This window comes from Lacerta agilis, chromosome 13, assembly GCF_009819535.1.
Source record: "Lacerta agilis isolate rLacAgi1 chromosome 13, rLacAgi1.pri, whole genome shotgun sequence".
Lineage (NCBI taxonomy): Eukaryota > Metazoa > Chordata > Lepidosauria > Squamata > Lacertidae > Lacerta > Lacerta agilis.
In genome coordinates, this window is record NC_046324.1 from 9,693,181 (window position 1) to 9,711,580 (window position 18,400).

An 18,400-nucleotide genomic window follows, 5' to 3' on the forward strand; every position below is an offset into this window, starting at 1 on the left:
AGTCGAGCTTCCTTCACCATAATTAGGAGTGATGTACAAATTGAGCTTATAGCTCTAAAACAGTGTGGATCTGTGTTACACGTCATCAGGAGGAAGAGGATTCCTCTTTTCTAGAAGGGCTCCTCACCTGTGTCCAGTCCCTGCCGCAACTCTTTGATCTTATTGGTTGATCCGGATTTCCGGTAAATGCCCTCTGTGTACAGTGCGTGCATTTCTATATAGCTGGTGAGCTTCTCAAACACTAATGGCACTGTTCGCTCTTCACTGGTCAGACGGGAGAGTTCAACCCCAAATTGCCGCGAGGAAAGCTCAGGATCGTACTAGAGGAAGAGAGATGAGGTTATCAGTGTCTTTTAAGAGGCAACAAAACAATACTGTCCACAGTTCAGTGAACCTAGGATGCATTAGGATGGATCCTGGTAACAGGTAGAAGAAGAAGAAGAAGAAGGAGAAGAAGAAGAAGAGGAGGAGGAGGAGGAGGAGGAGGAGGAGGAGGAGTTTGGATTTGATATCCTGATTTATCACTACCCGAAGGAGTCTCAAAGTGGCCAACATTCTCCTTTCCCTTCCTCCCCCACAACAAACATTCTGTGAGGTGAGTGGGGCTGAGAGACTTGTGTGACTAGCCCAAGGTCACCCAGCAGCTGCATGTGGAGGAGCGGAGACACGAACCTGGTTCACCAGATTATGAGTCTACCACTCTTAACCACTACACCACACTGGCTCTAAAGCACATAGTTTTAGAAACAGCAATTGCAAAATTTTCAAACATATGAGACAATATTGAAAGACAGTTGTGGAGTTTTTAAACCTTTATCTGATGAAATTCTTTTGTTACTTTTACAGTTTGTATATAGATGGTTTGTTTTTAGAGTTTGTTGAATTGATATTATTTTTAGAATTTGATATTATTTTTAGAATTTGTGTTGTCAGTTTTATTATTATTTATGTATTTATTTATTAAATTTGTTTGTCACTTTTTCTTGCCAAGGCAATTCAAAGCGACTTACAACCAACCAACCCTAGAAAGAGACATTAAAACTGGGAGGGAACACATTAAAGCAGAGGTTTTCAACCTTTTTGAATCCACGGCTCCTTTGACAAACTACATTATTTCTGTGGTACCCCCATGGGGAAACACTCTGAGTCTCAGGAGAAAACCAATGCATTAAAGACATTCCACCCACTTCTCAAAGCCCACAGATTGTCAAAGGCCAAAGATCTGGTTATAAAGAAAAGCTTTTTGCCTGGCACCTAGTTTTAGTCTGTTTTTGTCTTGTGCACTACTTCATTGGCTTTATACTGTGAAGAAGTCTATAAATCTGCATAGTACAAATAAGAATAAGAGACCAATGAAAGGCCTTTTCCTAGATAGTTGTTGTTCTTGTTATACTCCTGTGTTAACACCACTGTGATAGCAGCAGCACCACAGTTGCAGTTAACAGCAAAGGGGAAAAAACAGCTAAAAGTGGAGCCGCAGTCAAAAAAATGGCTATGAAAAGCAGTCCCCATTCAAAGCTGACTCTGCCCTTCTCTCTAGGCTTTACTGCTTGGTTTGCTGAAGTGCGGGACTCCCATTTCACAAGCCTCAGCTTTGCAGGTGAATGCATAACAGTAGAAATTCTCAGTGCAGAGACATGACTAGGCTGTGACACAGCCAAAGAGGCTACTGGAAGACCTGGACATGCATTTTTTATACTGTACCATTTAAGACTCAGCAGCCAACAATTAAGACCACACTTCCACCTAGACAAGAGCTTCTGACTGAGGGAAAAAGTGCAGGGCTTTAAAGCAAGCTTTGATCATAAGTGCAAAGAGTTCTCAACCCAAGGAATGAATGAGAAAGGGACACAACACCAGGATCTTCCAGCATTTGGTTATCTTTTTTCTCATTCAACATAACAATTAACACATGAAAAAGGGTGTGATTTTCACTGGATAAGGCTCTCCATGCAGGAATGCACCTGAAGAAAATGGGTCAAACAGTGGGTTGAGGTATTACAGCCTCTTCTCCTTAGGATTACAGCATAGTCTAACTTTTGATGTGACAGCCCTGTAAGCACTCTTTATTATGGCATAAGAATGATCAGTCACTGCAAACTATCACTAAAAAGCTACAAGGCTGCCACTGAAAAGGAGGAAAATGGTTCTTTATAAGCAACCCTCCTAAAATGAAATGACCGGGAGATAAGAGAATGTTTGAGATCCACTAATAATTTCTAAACTCGGCATACAATACATTCCTGGATTGAAACACCATCCTGATATGAAAATACTGCTTTAGACTGAAATTGCCAGGAAGTATTAATCAAAAAGTTTCCAAATAACGAGGTAGGCCCCAAGGCCACAGAAGTCGTGAGATTTGGCTGAATTCTTCAATAAACGTTTTCATTCACATTTCATGTTACATTTTCTGTAACCATTGAAAAACTAGAAACATTCTTAAAATGGAAAACCCTGACTCAAAGAAGATAAAACCTCAGTGATACCACAACAGTATAACAAAATCATCCCAAGCCAATTGTTCCAGCATTACTATTATCATTTCCAAGCTTGCTTTTTCTAGATTTAAACATTTAATACACAAGATCCAGAAAGCAAACAACTAAGCCTCTAGTATGAGGAAAACCTCACATTTTCTAGATTTTACTTGGATGGAATACCCTCATTTCTTGTTTGCTAAATTTTTGATAGCAGGCCCAGCAAATTTAGGCCCAGCTAGATTAAGATGGCTGTGCTATTTATTAGAAATAAAATCCTATTTATTTTCGACTAACTGGCACCCTAACTGTATATGACCTATCATCTACAGTTTATCAGAAATTGTGCAAATGTGGTTTATTCACAACACAGCACATGCACAATCCGGGGGGTGGGGGGTTGGGTCGGGCAGACCAGGGACAACGTAAACCAAAATTGTTTCAAAGAAATACATCCAAATGTATTTCCAGGCTTCACAGTGAAAAGAAAAAGACTGCTAGTTACATACAGAAAGAGTTAGGCACCCTGGTCCACAAAAACATACCCTGAGAATATCTCAAAGGATATCTCAAACATCACAGTTTTGTCCATGCTATGTCCTAATACATTACCCAAAGTCACATCAGCCACTGACTGAATGAACTAAACACAGAAAAATGAAAAGGAACAGTTTAGAGGTAGGCCAGAAACTAAATTAATTTTCCTTATTTTCATATTCATTACTCATTTATCTGGAAACTAGGAGTATAAAATTAGTGGGTGCTGTGGAACCAAATGGTTAATACTAAGGCACGTACGTTATAGTAAGGGCCTTAGAAAATCAATATTGTTATGGCAGTTGCAACACAGGTCCTACATTATCCATTACCTGTGAGGTTTCTAGGAAGATATGAACACCTTTCTCCATGATAAGTGGGGCTGACAAAGAACCTATGTTGCAGAGTTGAAGACAAGAGCCTAGGAGAAGACTCACTTTGCCATAGCAATCTGGATTTTCTGTACCTAAAATTCAGGTCCTTCACAATCCAATAATGCAAGTTATTATCAGGGAATATTGAAAAACCACTGCAAGCTGAACATGAAAAAAACCTTACCTTTTTGGGGCACTTGGTTGTGGTCCTAAGGCAGCACTTTCTGTGGCAAGCATGCTTGCATACTGAAATCAGGAACACAACAATGAATACACTTGAATGCTGCTGTATTGTGGCTGACGCTGACAGGAAAGCATTTTAAAAAGGGGAAATTGGTTGAGCGCCCCATCACACCTGCTGATTCCTTCCAGCATTAGAACTATGGGGCAAATGCAGGATTTAAAACCTGGAGGGCCTTCAGAACATGCAACTTTCTGGTGCTCACTGTTGGCAACCGACTGTAGAGTTGACCTGTGCCCATCCTGAACTACTTTGTGTCATGGAAGGGGTAAGCAGAGGGCGGTGGCAGGGTGGATTTTAGGAACTGGACACATAATTCTCCTAATATCAGGAAATAGCATGGTATTTCTCTCAGAAAATCCTCATTATAGTCGATTACTTCTCGTTTCAGGGAATTTCACGGGTTTTTTTATTCGATTTGCGCACATTTCTATTCCCGTGACTGTCTTTCTTGCTATTGGTATAAATATGGCTTGTTTGTACACTACAACTTGCTGCTGTTTTTTCTGACTGATTTCAAAGAGGGAAAACAGTGAAAACTTTCATGCGCAAATAGTCACTATTATATTCCATATGCTTTTTGGATCCAAGACAAATGTCTATTAAGGGGGAGGGGAGAACCTTTTTTTAAAAAAGGAAAGAAGGAAAGGAGTGCATGGGAAGGGTACATAGTAAATCAGTAAGAATAAACGCTTCATGCTTACATTTACAAACAGAGGCCTTGTCCATGATCCATATCAGGGAGGAACAGAATTCACAGTAAGTGGGAATGCTGTACTGAGTGGCCTTAAAAATGTGACCATTATGTTCTTCTACCTACATGAAAAATTCAGTTTGACATTCAGTTGACAGCTGAAAACAGATTTGAGTGTTTACCCTTCTGCTTAAAAGATAAACTAAGCTATACCAAAGCATTTCAGACAGCTGCTATTTCACTGTTTGGGTGGAATGCTAAAAGCACATTCTTGGCCTTGCTGGCTCCCTGACTCCCAGAATGCATGTGATATGCCAAATAATTTAACATATAAAAATGTCCTACTTTATCAGACTCATAATCCATCCAACCCTGTGGCTGTTCCAGAAAGTTACAACCATTAGAAAGTTATCAGCAGAGTACTGGCAGAGAATCCTAGTCCCTGATGCTCATAATTAGACTTATGAGATTTTGATATTCTCCCACTGTCATATCTTAGTTCACAAGGGACTGTGCGACTGGGGAGCCCCAATTTTCTTGTCATTAGTAATGATGCTGAGCAAGATCTGGGTTGTTCAACAGCGGGACAGTAGTCTAATGATTCAAATTATAAAGTGAACTAATTGCAGTCTGTAGTTCATTCTAAAAATAGCTGTTAGGGCAAGCAGATCTATAAATTCAACCACAGCCAAGTTAATGTGAAGAGTGTCATTCGGATAAACACCAAAAGCAGAGTGAAGTAAATTGAACTATGAATCCCATTGTCCTTAAAGGCAAGCACCAATGTTCTACATGTTTAATTTATAATCACCAATGTGTGTGTGTGCACACACACAGTTAGCATTTTAACTTACAGAAGGCTTTGCCAACCTGGTACCCTCCAGATGTTATGGACTACAACTTGCAACACTTGGCACTGGAGGGCACCATGTTGGTGAAAGCTGTCTTATAGCCACTGTAAAATTAACTAAAAAGCATGGTTTGTGAAGATCTGTTCCTGATCTATAACTCTGGGTTGTTTCATTGGTGGCACAACTGTTACAGAGCTTAATTACTTAATTTCTAAAATATATATAAACACTTTATTCCTTTATGACTACAAGAATGTAACTTTTTTGTTCAGGACCCATGGCATGTTAAGTGATTCCTAGCTTCAGCTATGGCTCATACAAAATTATCAGCTATACTATGACTGTTATATCAAAGTAGAATGATGTTCTTGCATTCCAACACTAAAAGCCAAATAGGATTCAAGAGGCACACAAGCAAAATCTAATGAACTTATGGATCAGTTGTTGTAGTGTTTGAGTTCATTATGGGGGAATAGACCAGGGGTGAGGAACCTGGTGCCCTTCGCACATATAACCCCCATCAGCCCCAGTCAGCAATGCCAATGGTCAAGGGTGATGTAAGTTGTAGTCTAGCAACATCTGGAGAGCCACAGGTTCCCTACTCCTGTAATAGATCCACCTGAATACTTGGTGCAAAATAATACACTTCAACTAAACAATAAAAGAAGGAAGTTTTCAACTTACAACATCTGTTTCCTTCTTCCTTCTCTTTTTTCTTTCTGTTTTGGTTACCTGAAACAGAAGGAACTAAATCAGAAATTAACAGGTTCAGAATCTGTTCTCCCAGTCACCCCTATGGTTCATTCTGCCTCCTCGTGTAACTTTGAATCCTTTACAAGCACTTTTCAAGGGCCCCATTAATGTCAGATGGGCATTTGGAATCTCATATAATGCTTCTCCCCTGCCCAATACATCCCTCTGTCATTTCACTTCAAGCCTTCAGCACTCTAGCATTCCTAAGACACTGCTCAATTAGCTCTGGGGTGGTTGGAGGGGTCTAGAATCCTGCTGCCATGGTGATACCGGTGCCTTTAAAAAGATACCCAACAAAGGGACTAATAAATTAAAGAACAATCCTGCCCTGACTACTTCAGTATTAACAACTGCCCTCTGCATCTTTTTCCATGCTTCCAGCTCTGTCCAAGAAACTTGGCTCTATTCTAGAATGGCAGCCATTAAAAAGATGTGAGCACACAGGTGTACAATTATGAGATTGTATTCAACTAAGCAGGGCTGGCCCAATCCATTTTGACACCTGAGGCAGACCCCCAAATGATGTCCCCCTCCCTGCCAGGGAAGAAGGGGTGATGGAAGATCTACATCAGGATCTGCTTCCCCGGTAAATCCTGACACCTGAGGCTGTCACCTCACCTTGCCTCATGGGTGGGCTGGCCCTGCAACTAAGTCCTATTCAAAGTAGACCCACTGAAATTAATGGACCTAAGTTAGTTGTGTTCATTTATTTCAATGGGCCTATTCTGTATAGGACTAATGAAGGATACAGTCAATAGTTTGCAAAAATTATTTTCATCCATGTCCCCACGCACAAAGGTTTTACCATGTAAAAGAGATGTCCATCTCCAGTAAAGCATTATGCTCTGCAACAGTGGAGTGTGGTTGGTGTGGGTAAAGCTGCAGTCTTCTGGGGGTAGTGCTGCTGTTCACAGGGGTGGGGTGAGGTAGCACTGAGGTTGAGGGAGCTCTGGATTGGCAGTTGCTGCTCCTCAGGTATGCACACACTGCCCTGTCTCCTCCCAGAGCTGCCACTTCACCTTCTCACCTCACACTGATGCTTCATAATCTTAATTTTGTGTTGATTACTGCCAGCTAACCTTTTCAAATTGCATTTGTTATTTAACATACTAATTAGGGAGACTATGAGAGATATTGCAAACTGCAAGGAAAGTGGTTACTGCAAGGACCTCAGCAACAAATGCCCTTTCTACAAAACAAAGCTTTAAGAGGCAGTAAGATCACAAGAGGGAGGCTCTTAAGGTACAGAAAAAGAATGTGATCCTTATTCGGGTGGGATGTAAGAGTAATAATTTGGTAGGATGTGCCAGACCAGTTTACCTTTAAGGCAGTACAATTTGAAGGCATATATTCTGTCATATATTCATCCAAAAACACCTTGAAGGTATTAACCCAGACCCGGACAGGTGATTCACGCCAGTCTCTTTGTTCAAGCCTCATTGTTTTTTCTAGAATCTGTTCAAAGAGGGCATGTAGGTCTTTGTACCGGATGCAGTTTCCATCACCCATCTATAAAGAACAAAGAAGTGAAAGTGAATTTCTCTCAATCTGCAATGTTTCAAATTTATTAAATTTTATATTGCGATACAAAGCAAGTATCAGTTTAAATCAAAGCTCAACAACAGTACAGCAACAGTGCAAACACAAATTATAAGTAACAAACTTAATTAGCTGTGTTTGTTCTTAATTTTGTTATCACATAGATGAACAGAAGATTGCAGCCACTTTGCTCCTCCCTCTAGTCCTGCTGCTGCCACACTGCTGTGAACTAAGCCATGATTTGGCTAAGTGTTATGTCCACAACTGGTTTTCTTGCTCTAGACCAGGGGTTGTCAACCTGGTCCGTACCGCCCACTAGTGGGTGTTTCAGGATTCTAGGTAGGCAGTAGGCAAGTACGAGGTTCTACGGCACAAGCTGAATCCTCCAGTGTGCCAGTGTGGTGTAGTGGTTAAGAGCAGTAGACTCATTATCTGGGGAACCGGGTTCGTGTCTCCGCTCCTCCACATGCAGCTGCTGGGTGACCTTGGGCTAGTCACACTTCTCTGAAGTCTCTCAGCCCCACTCACCTCACAGAGTGTTTGTTGTGGGGGAGGAAGGGAAAGGAGAATGTTAGCCGCTTTGAGACTCCTTCGGGTAGTGAAAAGCGGGATATCAAATCCAAACTCTTCTTCTCCTTCCATTGAGCACAGGTGGGTGGTAAGGAAATTTTACCATCAAGAAAGATGCATTAGTGGGCGGTAGGTATAAAAACGTTGACTACCCCTGCTCTAGACAAACCATGAGCTGTAGTCAACCTAGAGAAGCTGTCAGACGTTAATCCACTTCCCCCTTTTAAGAGAGCTAATGTGTCACCCTGGTATGCAATAGTAATGAGAAATTTCAAGGATTCTGCAAAGTTTTGAAATTTGGTAGCAACCAAGAGCCTACAATCTAAAGTTCTTCACTTCATAACATAGTAACCCTGCAACTTACTGCCAAAGCCGATGAGTAGAAACTGAGGATATTTTGTCGGAATTCTTTCAAGGCTTTTTTAAAGACAACGTCCACCAGAGTGTCCTTTTGGCAGTCCTCACTATCAAGATCATTCATCTGTGAAACAACAGAATAAAGTTAAACCATATCATTAAATTTCAATATCTAATGAGCAAAAGAACCTGAGAGGCAGAGGGAATGATAAGGTTAATTCCATCAGGCTCTGGTGTGAGCTACCGTATTTACATGAATCGAATGTGCCATCAAATCTAATACACACCTGAATTTTCAAAACCTTTAAACATAAAAATTATTTACTGGCAAATGTAAATGTGCCATAAAATCTAATGTGCACCCTAATTTTCGCAACGTAATTTGGCCAAAAAAGTGCAAATTACATTCGAGTAAATATGGTAATTACAACTTGGGACACAGCTGAAACGGGGCTAAACTTGTTCTCACTAGGGGCAGGGAGTAGACTTAGCCCCATGCCAAAGGGGGACTTTGAGAGCATTTCTTAACTTTCTTGCATATAAAGTGAATGCCTGCACACTTCTGAAGATTAAGAAATGCATTTGGAGATGCTATTATGGGGTGAGGAGAGGTACCTGCCCTCCAGCCCCACAACACTGGTGGTCCCTGTCCCACTGACAAGAGGTCCTGCAACAATGCACAAGAAGTGTGTTTCTGTACCATGAGGAAACAGAGGCACAGTGAACCTGCATCTTCACTGCAATATCAGAGTTCAAAAGGGAACAAAATGGCATCATGCCAGGTTTAAATCGTCCCAGCCACGCCCCCGAGCCTCCTGATTGGGTGCTCGGTGGAGGTGGATGGGACACCTCCTCGCCTTGACGCGGAACGCTGTCCCGCCCACGCTGAGGTGGAAGGATGTGTGCCCGGGAGACCAGAGCACAACACACCCCAGATGGGAGGTGGAAGCGACCTGTCATAGAATAGTAAGATACCCACAATTAAAAGACCATCTTATAAACAGTTCTACTTATTTATAACTTAAGAGCTCTGCTTGATCCAGCTATCAGATCAATCTAGTCTAGCTTCTTGTTCCCCACAAAGCCCAGACAGATGCTTCCATGAAAAGCACAAAACAGGGCTACAGGCATTAAGTGCATCCCACCCAGCTTTTGTGGCCTAATTGGAATTCAGTTGCCTTCATAATATAGCCACAGTGGTACCTCGCAAGATGAATGCCTCGCTAGACGAAAAACTCGCTAGACGAAAGGCATTCGCTAACGAAAGGGTGACTCACAAGATGAATTTTCCTATGGCCGCGACTCGCAAAACGAAAACATTTTGCGGGTGTGTCCCCCCCCATAAAACCACGCTTCCTCAGACCGTGCTTCGCAAGACGAAATTTCCGCTATACGACAACACTCGCAGAACAAATTAATTTCGTCTTGCGAGGCACCACTGTATAATGGCTAATGGCCGTGCCAAAACTATCCTTTGTAATTTTTCTCTATAAAAGATATGAGATGCAGGACTCTTGAGCTGTCCATTTTTAAAGTTCAGTTACCTTTTTCAAGAGGAACTCATCCATGCTTTTCAAGTCACTGACGCTGGTTATGATCTGAAGAGCGTCATTCTGCCACTGTGCAGGTTCCATTGTCACATTGCTGATTTTCAGGCTGCGCTTTCGTTTCACCTTGGGAGATGGCTCTTTGTTCTCCTTACATTCCCTTCGATAGATGCCAGACAACTCAGGACTCCTTGGGGGAGTCAGCTCTAAAAAGTGCAAAGTAATGCGTGTCACATCAAGCAGCAGCATTTTCCAGCTCAGACATACATTGCAAGCATCAATGCTCCAGTTCAAAGGTTCTTTATGCCCCTGGAACCTTGATGTGTGCGCAAGGAGCTGCTGCATGCCCAAAGGATTCCCAACCCACTGCATTGTCAGGATTATTCTAGGAAATCTAAGGCAAGGCAAATTATGGGAAAATATTGAATACAGCTGCCAAGAGGTAACTTTGCACAGTGTGCTTGCAACCATTGGGAAAGTTTCTCTTTACTACTTGGCAAAACAAGAGAGACAAGTAGCTTACCAAGTGGCCCATTATGATTTGGCAAATGGTTGTCTGCAGCCACCCTGTATCAAGCACCTATGTCAGAATCCACCCCCACCCCCCGTAAACAGTATAGATCAAAACTGGTATGAAATCCCTCACTGCTTATTTTTTCTTCTGTGTCTCATATGTAACCTCTCACTACCTGAAATTTGCATTAAATGCAATAGTGCCATTTCTCTTACCTTCTTCATGTTGTAGACCTGAAATTATCTCTCTTCCTGGTGCATCTTGATCAGAATGCAACTCCAACAGCTCTGACTGGGTAGCAAGCTTCTCCCTGTGTGTTTTCTTCTCAACATGTCTCCCTTTCCCCCAAAATCTCATCTTGGCTCTTTGAGGCCTGCTAAAAGGCAAATGAAAAGAGAAATTACTTCAAGTCAGGCTGCCAGTTTTATTCCGTACGTTTTTGTTGCAATGTAAATATCCCCTCCTAAACATTTTCTAATTGTCACTTGGAAAATAGGAGGAAAGTAATGACAGTATAAATATTCAACCCCATTAATTCAATTCCACATTGTATCACACTCAGCTTGATACAAAGGCTTCATCAGTTCAGCTTTGAAATATGGGATTTGTTTAAACAAACAAACAAACAAACAAACAAACCTATCAGAAATACATTTTAAAAATGTGGTTAACTGCATTCTTCTCATCTCAATTACATGCTTCTGAACTGGCCCTAAGGTAAGTCATTAGCTTTCAGAAAGATCTGTCAAGCAACCAAGTCAACTAATGCTACAGTGCTTAAATAGCACATTATAGAATGCTGCCTGTTACTAGAGATTTATATAGAATTTAGTAATATGTATCCTCCAACAATGTCAGGTTGTTATAATTGCCAGTCTGGAATTAAAAACAAGCCTTTGTAGTACAGCTAAGATGCTCAAAGTGTGATGCAGATGCAGGGGTCTCTACAGAGGAAGAGAGGATTGCTTCCTACCCCACCAATCATATTTTGTGCATCTTTTGCTGGGACCAAAAGATGGTCTTGAGTGACTTTCCCATCAAATTCCAGCCGATCACTATCAGGCATTATAACCAGAGTTGGCAATACACCTTCTTCCCATTCTTCCAAAGGTGCTGGAGGCGATAAGAATAGATTTGGCAGTCAATTAACTTTTGCTTTAGCTGAGAACAGCTTCAGACATTGCAAGTTTGTAAGAGTGTTAATGACTTGCAATCTTTCCATTCTTTCTTTACTTGTGTGGAATGTCTGAAATAATCACTCATACAGTTTCTCCTCAGAGGCTTCCTATGAGTTTTAAGAAACTTTGCAAGGCAGTGTTCGTTTACACTTCATTTTTCCATCTTGCTGTATCATTGCTGCACTCAATCTCCCGTATCATCAGAGACTCAAAAGTCTCTTCCATGCCATGAACATGCTTTCCTTTGCTCATAACTGCTTCCTTAACCCTTGGAAACAAACAGATCAGCTTCCTGTGAAAAGCCTCCTTTAGAAAATAACTCCTTATATACAGAAAAATACATTAGTTGTGAAAATAAGCTGGTACGAAAAGTAATTGAAGACAATGTTTCTGGTCATTCAGATTCACCTTAAATTCCAGCAGATTGATTTTAATGAACAAGCTGTCCTGGGTTAAACTGTTTGAACTAAATCCTGTAATGTCCTACATGCCACAGGATCTCTCGTGCTGAGCATTCCAATTACAGCTCTATTCCATGCAGATGCATTTCTCATCATCTCATGAGAACTAACTCCTCAAATGGAATCATATAGTCAAATATGCTATCTGCACCAATTCCTCCCTCCAAAATGTATAATCTTTTATGCAAATGAGAAAGCAGAATATATATGAACGGAATGGCTTTTGGAAATTTGTCCACACGTACTGGAAATAAAATGCAGATATGAAGGAAAAAGAAAATCAGAAGCAATTAACTCAGGATCTCCCCCTTTCTTTTGGCTAGACATTTTATACCTTCCATCTGCAGCTGCAGTCTTCTGTGCAGCTGCCAGTTTTCCAATCTCTCCTTGAGACATTGTTTTGTGAAGCGTTGTTTGGCCTTCATTTGAAGAGAAGCGCTGTAGCAGCTGCAACAATTAAAAGCACAATAAATACTTCAGAACCGGCATGGTCACTGGATATTGTAAGGATACACAACCATCTTACAACGGTGGAGATATTTAAGCTGCTGCAGAAAATACAACTCACTATGAAAAATATACTTGAAGGAAAAATGGTTCGCCTTGACTTCTGCTTGGTTGCCAAAGAACCAGCTATATAAGGAAAACATCTACAGGTCCCTTGTTACAGAGGGAAGGAATATACAGTACATCAGTTGCCTGCCACTATTGGCTCAGAAAGTCAATAGCAGAGAAAACAGCAAGGAGCTCCATGATTATTTTCTGTCTGATGTATTTTTGGAAGCTGCCAGATGGTGCCTGTGGACTCCAGTTATACTTCTGAAAATGCTTCACACCCTCCTTATAAGATGTGATTATGGATTATGTGGTAGAGAGGTTTGCTATAGCAACTTTTCCAGGCACAGTGAGGTTGGGGCGGGACAGACGTCTAGCAGTTTACTGGAAATTCAGATACGAGAAATGAACACAAAGCAGTTTATTGGAAATGATTTTTCCCCCTGATGAGACTGAGTGTAGGGCTAGATAAGGGAAAGGAAGGGAGAAGAGTTGGAGTCCTCACTACAGTCAAAATCAGTGGCCTGTGAATTTTCAGTTCCAACAGTAACATTGAAGCAATAGTAACATTGCTAAAGAACAACAATAAAATAATGTCCCACTCTCCCTTTTCTAGACTTAATAGTCGACTCAGGCCAGGTGAGACATGCATGCATAAGTTCACTGTGCCTAGCTCTTGAATAGATACATGTATGAATCAGCAACAAGACATAGCTAGCTTGTCTGCCCTCCCAGAGTTGCTATATGCACTGCCTTGCCCCATGAACTTAACTTGGTTTAGTAAGATGATACAGGAACAATACTTGTACATGTGCCTGAGAAAAGATCTATCTAGCCCAACATCCTGTTTGCCATTGTGGCCAACCAGATGCCTCTGGGAAGACCAGAAGTAGGATGCGAGAGCAAACGCCCTCTCCTGTTGTTGTTCCCCGTGGCTCTCACAATGAGTAGTCACTGAAAATCTTATCCTCCATTAATTTGTCAGATTCCCTTTTAAAGTCAGCTAAGCTGGTGGCCGTTACCACATCATGTGCTGGCAAAATCAACAGATTTTTGTGTGAAGTAGTATTTTTTCCCCTGTATGTCCTAGATTTCTCACCATTCAGCTTCACTGGATGACCCTGGGGTCTAGTATTAAAAGGGAAAAATACATCACTATCATCTTCCTCCACACATAATTTTGCATATCACTATCATACTTTTCTCACTCGCATTTTAAAAAGTAAAGCTCCCCAAACATTATAACCTTTCTATATAGAGAAATTGCCCACAATCTTTTGAGTTTTTCTACACCTTTTCCAGTTCTAAAATATCATTTTTGAACTGTGGTGACCAGAACTGTACACAGTAGTCAAAGTGTGATCACTTGTGAAAAGCCAGAATGTCTTCAATCAACTAGTTTCCCACTGCATTTGAAACAAGGAACTACAGTTACCCAGTTCAGAAAAGCCAGCATCTTGAACTACTGATTGAAGTCGTTTTTTGACTGAAGTATAACACCAGGAATCATCCTATTGGTGCTTAAACTGTCAAGCAAGAGAGCAGTTGTGTTGCCTAGCAACCATTCAGAATGCTTTGATTATTCAATCTAGAGCTCTGATTGGCTGTGTGGTTGTGAATGAGTTTTTCCCTTGTATAGTTGCTCTGGACCAGGCCTGAACTGTATTTCTCCAAATATTATATAACATATATATAATATTATAACTGCTTTTGTTCCGATTACCCTCAGTAAAATAGTAGAGTAAGCCTGTAATTTACCGCCGTGTGCATTCTGCTTTATGTGCTTGGCAAAAAGTTGTTGTTGTTGTTTTAAAAAATAAATAAATTAAAAGGGAGGTGGAAAGGAGGTGGGTGTCTGGGGAAAATATTTGCACAATTCAACCCCTCACTGAACCCAATATGCTTTGACTATACATAATTTTGGCTTTGGGTGCAATTTTCAGAATGTAACCCCCTGCAAGTTGTGCACTTACTGTACCAGTTTCTTTTCTCTCTTGATTCCATCTGCTTTCTTTCAGTCACTCTGCTTACCGTTTTAGGATCCTGGCTTGTTCCAAACCTAGCAACCATAGTTTCCCAAGGGATCTGGTCTGTTAAGTCACAAGAGTCATGACATTGCCCTCATACAAAAAAGGGATTCACTGGGGCCTCTATGTGTAGAAGGCAGAACAGAAAATTTGTTTGTCTCCCCCCCGCCCCCCGTTGCAGGACAGGTGCCAAAGGGTTTTGGGTCCTTAGCCGTCCCTGATGCAACACCTTTACCACGAGCAAAGAAGATGCGGCATCAGTGTAATCATTTGTAAGCTTAAACAAAACCCAGCAAGCACCTCCTGGCCCCTTAAACATTAACACATTCTTATTGTGAATTAGCTTTGGTAGACAAGCTCACCATACTTTATTGCAGCTGTGGGGAACCTTTGGCCCTCCTGATGTTGCTGAATTAAAACTACGGTCATCCCCAGCCAGCAAGGCCAATGGTCAGTGGTGAAGGGAGCAACATCTGGAGAGTCAAGGATTTCACACACCTGCTTTATCAGATGGACTATGAATGACTATAAAGGACTTCAGTCATTTAAGCTTTACATTTCAAAGCTAATTCAATATTCTCAAGTGGAAAAAAATTAATAACGATTCCAAAAGTACGCGCCAGAAATTTAAAGAAAAATTTAAACTTATTTAAAAGAAATTCAACCACTTCTATGTAAAACTGTTCTTTCCTTTGGAGAAGAACCAGTGATTGGTGATAAAATCACTGCTTGGCACACAGTTCTCTGGCATCTCTAGTTAAAACTATCAGGTAGATGGTGGTGGGAGAAGAGACCCTTCTTGAGATTCTGGAGAACCTCTTATTAGCCAGTGCTATAAGACAGATTCCAACTTACTATATTCCACATACACTTGCCAAAATATCCAAGCTTATTCCCTACTTAAATTCTGAATAACTGCATTCATTTCTCAGTTATTCATACACACTAACAAGGGGAAATTGCAAAGGAGAAGAATATATGAGGAAATATGAGGATATATGATAGCCATCTTCAAATATCTCAAGGGCTGTCACTTGGAAGATGAAGCAAGCTTGCTTTCTCCTGCTCTGGAGGGTAGGACTCTAACCAATGGCCTCAAATTACAAAGCAAAGCGATTCCGACTAAACATCAATAAGAACTTTCTGACAGTAAGAGCTGCTCAACAGTGGAACAGTCTCCCTTGGGAAGTTGTGGAAGTTTTTAAGCAGTGGTTGGATGGCCCTCTGTCATAGATGCTTAAGCTGAGATTCCTGCATTGCAGGGGGTTGGTCTAGATGACCCTTGGGATCCCTTCCAACTCCCAATTCTATGAAATCCAAAGTGATAATCATGGAGGAGTGTGTATGGGTTTATAAAACCTCTTGACATGTGTGGCTGGAATGCAACCTATCTTACAAAAGATAAGTCATATTTTTTGCTCTGCTCACTTTTGGCCTTTGGTCCTGCCCACCACTGGCATTGTGACCCCAGAAGGTTGTCCATGAGGAAATGTGGCCCTCTGACTGAACAATGCTCTCTTCCAGTGGTGCACAAGTACAATCTACCCAGTTTTGCTAGAGCAACTGAACATATGCAGTAGGAGAAAACACAATGACTGTAATGCAGTAGAAGTTAAAAGGACCAGATAGCTTCACTATATCTGTAATGAAGAATGGCTTAACTATAGATATTATTGCTTTGCTGACTTCTTTTGAAAAATAGCAGGCTAGTGAAATGCGATCATTCTCCATACTTTGTAAGAAGATGAATTGCAACCTCTGCTTGCACCTCCAACTGCAGCCAACAGACAGATTTGGAAGGATAAACTGTTAATCTCTCAACTTCTCTATGTTCTGAAATTTATTCAGAAGCTTCAGAACTACAAATCACAATAAACTATGTACACCACTTAGAGATGAATATATTGTTGAAATAAATAAAATAAAGATTTAAAAAGAACCTGTAGTCATGCCTCTCAGCGTAAATACCCAACACAGCATTGTGACTGGAAAAGTTTCCTGCTACATAAAAAAAAAAATGTTTCTTTGTCCTAAACTTGAGATTCATCTCCCAACCACACAAGTAAGTTATTCAAAAAAGGATGTCATTTCTGGTGCAGAACTCATAAAAGCTATAAAATGAGACTTTGCACTGTGCAATGCAGAGGACCATTAATTTCATTTAAAAAAACTATTTTCTACTTATACTGTATTCATGTATATGTTGTTGTGCGACATTTATCACTGTCCAGGAACAAATGTTCAATTCCTCTGTGCAGTGGGGGATCATGATCTGCTTTGCCATGGCCAGTTAGCCAAGCTAGTCAGCAATAGAAGGGTTGTCACTTAATCAGATTTTATAAATCAATGCTATGCTAGTATTTGTATTCTATCTGCATTGTAAATGTATTTCACAAAAAATAAATGGTATTGGGGAAAGGAGGTGGAAGTTGGCGGTTGGTTATTCTGTTAGCTGATTCTTCGCCTGAGAACATGGGAGTGTGGTGACTTCAAGCAGACACTTTCTGGAGGAGTTTGTGAGGATAGGCAAGCTAAGGATTAATAACTTATGCGCTGCTATAAAGGAGTTTTGAAAACAAAAAGGACTAAACCCTCTCTTAGGCTCAAGGGAGAGAAACACATTGTATTCATTAATATTTATACAGTCGTACCTTGGAAGTGGAATTCCAAAACGTTTGAAAACCAAATCGCGGCTTCAGATTGGCTAAAGGAAGCTCCTGCAGCCAATGAGAAGCCGCGGAAGCCCCATCGGACGTTCGGGTTCCAAAAGAACGTTCATAAACTGGAACAATCACTTCCAGGTTTGCAGCATTCAGGAGCCAAAACGTCAGAGTTCCAGGGCATTCGGGATCCAAGGTACGACTGTATATGAATAATACTTGTTGTTCTACTGTTTCCAACCTGTCAAGTGAAGATATATCTTCAAGTCTTGTGTAAGGCACCTATTTTATCACAAATAGCTAACACGCTATGCCTAAGATTGCTTTAATGCACTCAAAAGCCCGTGACTAATGTACAACACTGGAAAAACATTGACTTTCAGGGCTTTTGTTCACTAACAACCAACTGGTGCAGAGGCGATAACCTACTTTGTTTCTTTCATGAAATCAATCAACTCTGCATACAGTCAGACTGCCTGGCTTGCCTGCTTCTTTTACTGGAAGCTCAAGATAAATATCCTACATGCTTATGAATATATGCCTCTGTCCTTTCCTATATCCACTGCTGTACTGAAGGTTGCTTTATTATTACTTGAGATTAAAACACAGCCTCTGCAAAGGGTAGCCATTAACATTTGAATACTAATGAACCACAGGAAAATTGATCAAACACCGAATATATCCTACTCTAACTAGCCAGATTAGAAAGAGAAACTGGTCCCAGTGGTCAAAAACTACCAGCTTTAGGAAAGCAGGAGCTTAAATCCAGTGAAACTAAATATATGTTGGGAATATTCACACGTCCAGTTTTAAATGCCTATGCAGTATACTTATACACATGTATATGGCATACCTATGTACATGTTTATACAGTTTTTATATATAACAATGGGAATGTAATTCAGCATAAGCTAAAAAGCAGAGCTTGATGGTGCAAGCAGCTGCCCCAAAGTAAGTGTGCCAAACTACCAGTGAGAAAGCTTGTGAAGCCCCAAGGGCAGCATAGGAAGAGAGAGAATATCAAATGAGATGAGAGTTTAGGACTACTTGCATGCAAATGAA

At 40.9% G+C, this 18,400-nt stretch overlaps 1 protein-coding gene across 10 annotated transcripts in view; it reads right to left on the minus strand.

Annotated features, from left to right (window-relative positions):
* MYO9A (myosin IXA) overlaps nt 1–18,400 on the minus strand; it is a 133,285-nt gene that overhangs the window by 12,449 nt on the left and 102,436 nt on the right. For 7 of the 10 annotated variants that reach the window (XM_033166766.1, XM_033166767.1, XM_033166760.1 and 4 more), the window contains 9 exons: nt 12,431–12,543; nt 10,673–10,833; nt 9,941–10,149; nt 8,404–8,520; nt 7,251–7,439; nt 5,862–5,909; nt 4,337–4,448; nt 3,576–3,637; nt 128–320 (listed from right to left, as the gene is read on the minus strand). In XM_033166766.1, the coding sequence (XP_033022657.1) occupies nt 128–320; nt 3,576–3,637; nt 4,337–4,448; nt 5,862–5,909; nt 7,251–7,439; nt 8,404–8,520; nt 9,941–10,149; nt 10,673–10,833; nt 12,431–12,543 (1,204 nt within the window). The remainder of the gene's footprint in view (nt 1–127; nt 321–3,575; nt 3,638–4,336; nt 4,449–5,861; nt 5,910–7,250; nt 7,440–8,403; nt 8,521–9,940; nt 10,150–10,672; nt 10,834–12,430; nt 12,544–18,400) is intronic. The other 3 variants (XM_033166764.1, XM_033166763.1, XM_033166761.1) reach the window with 1 other exon arrangement.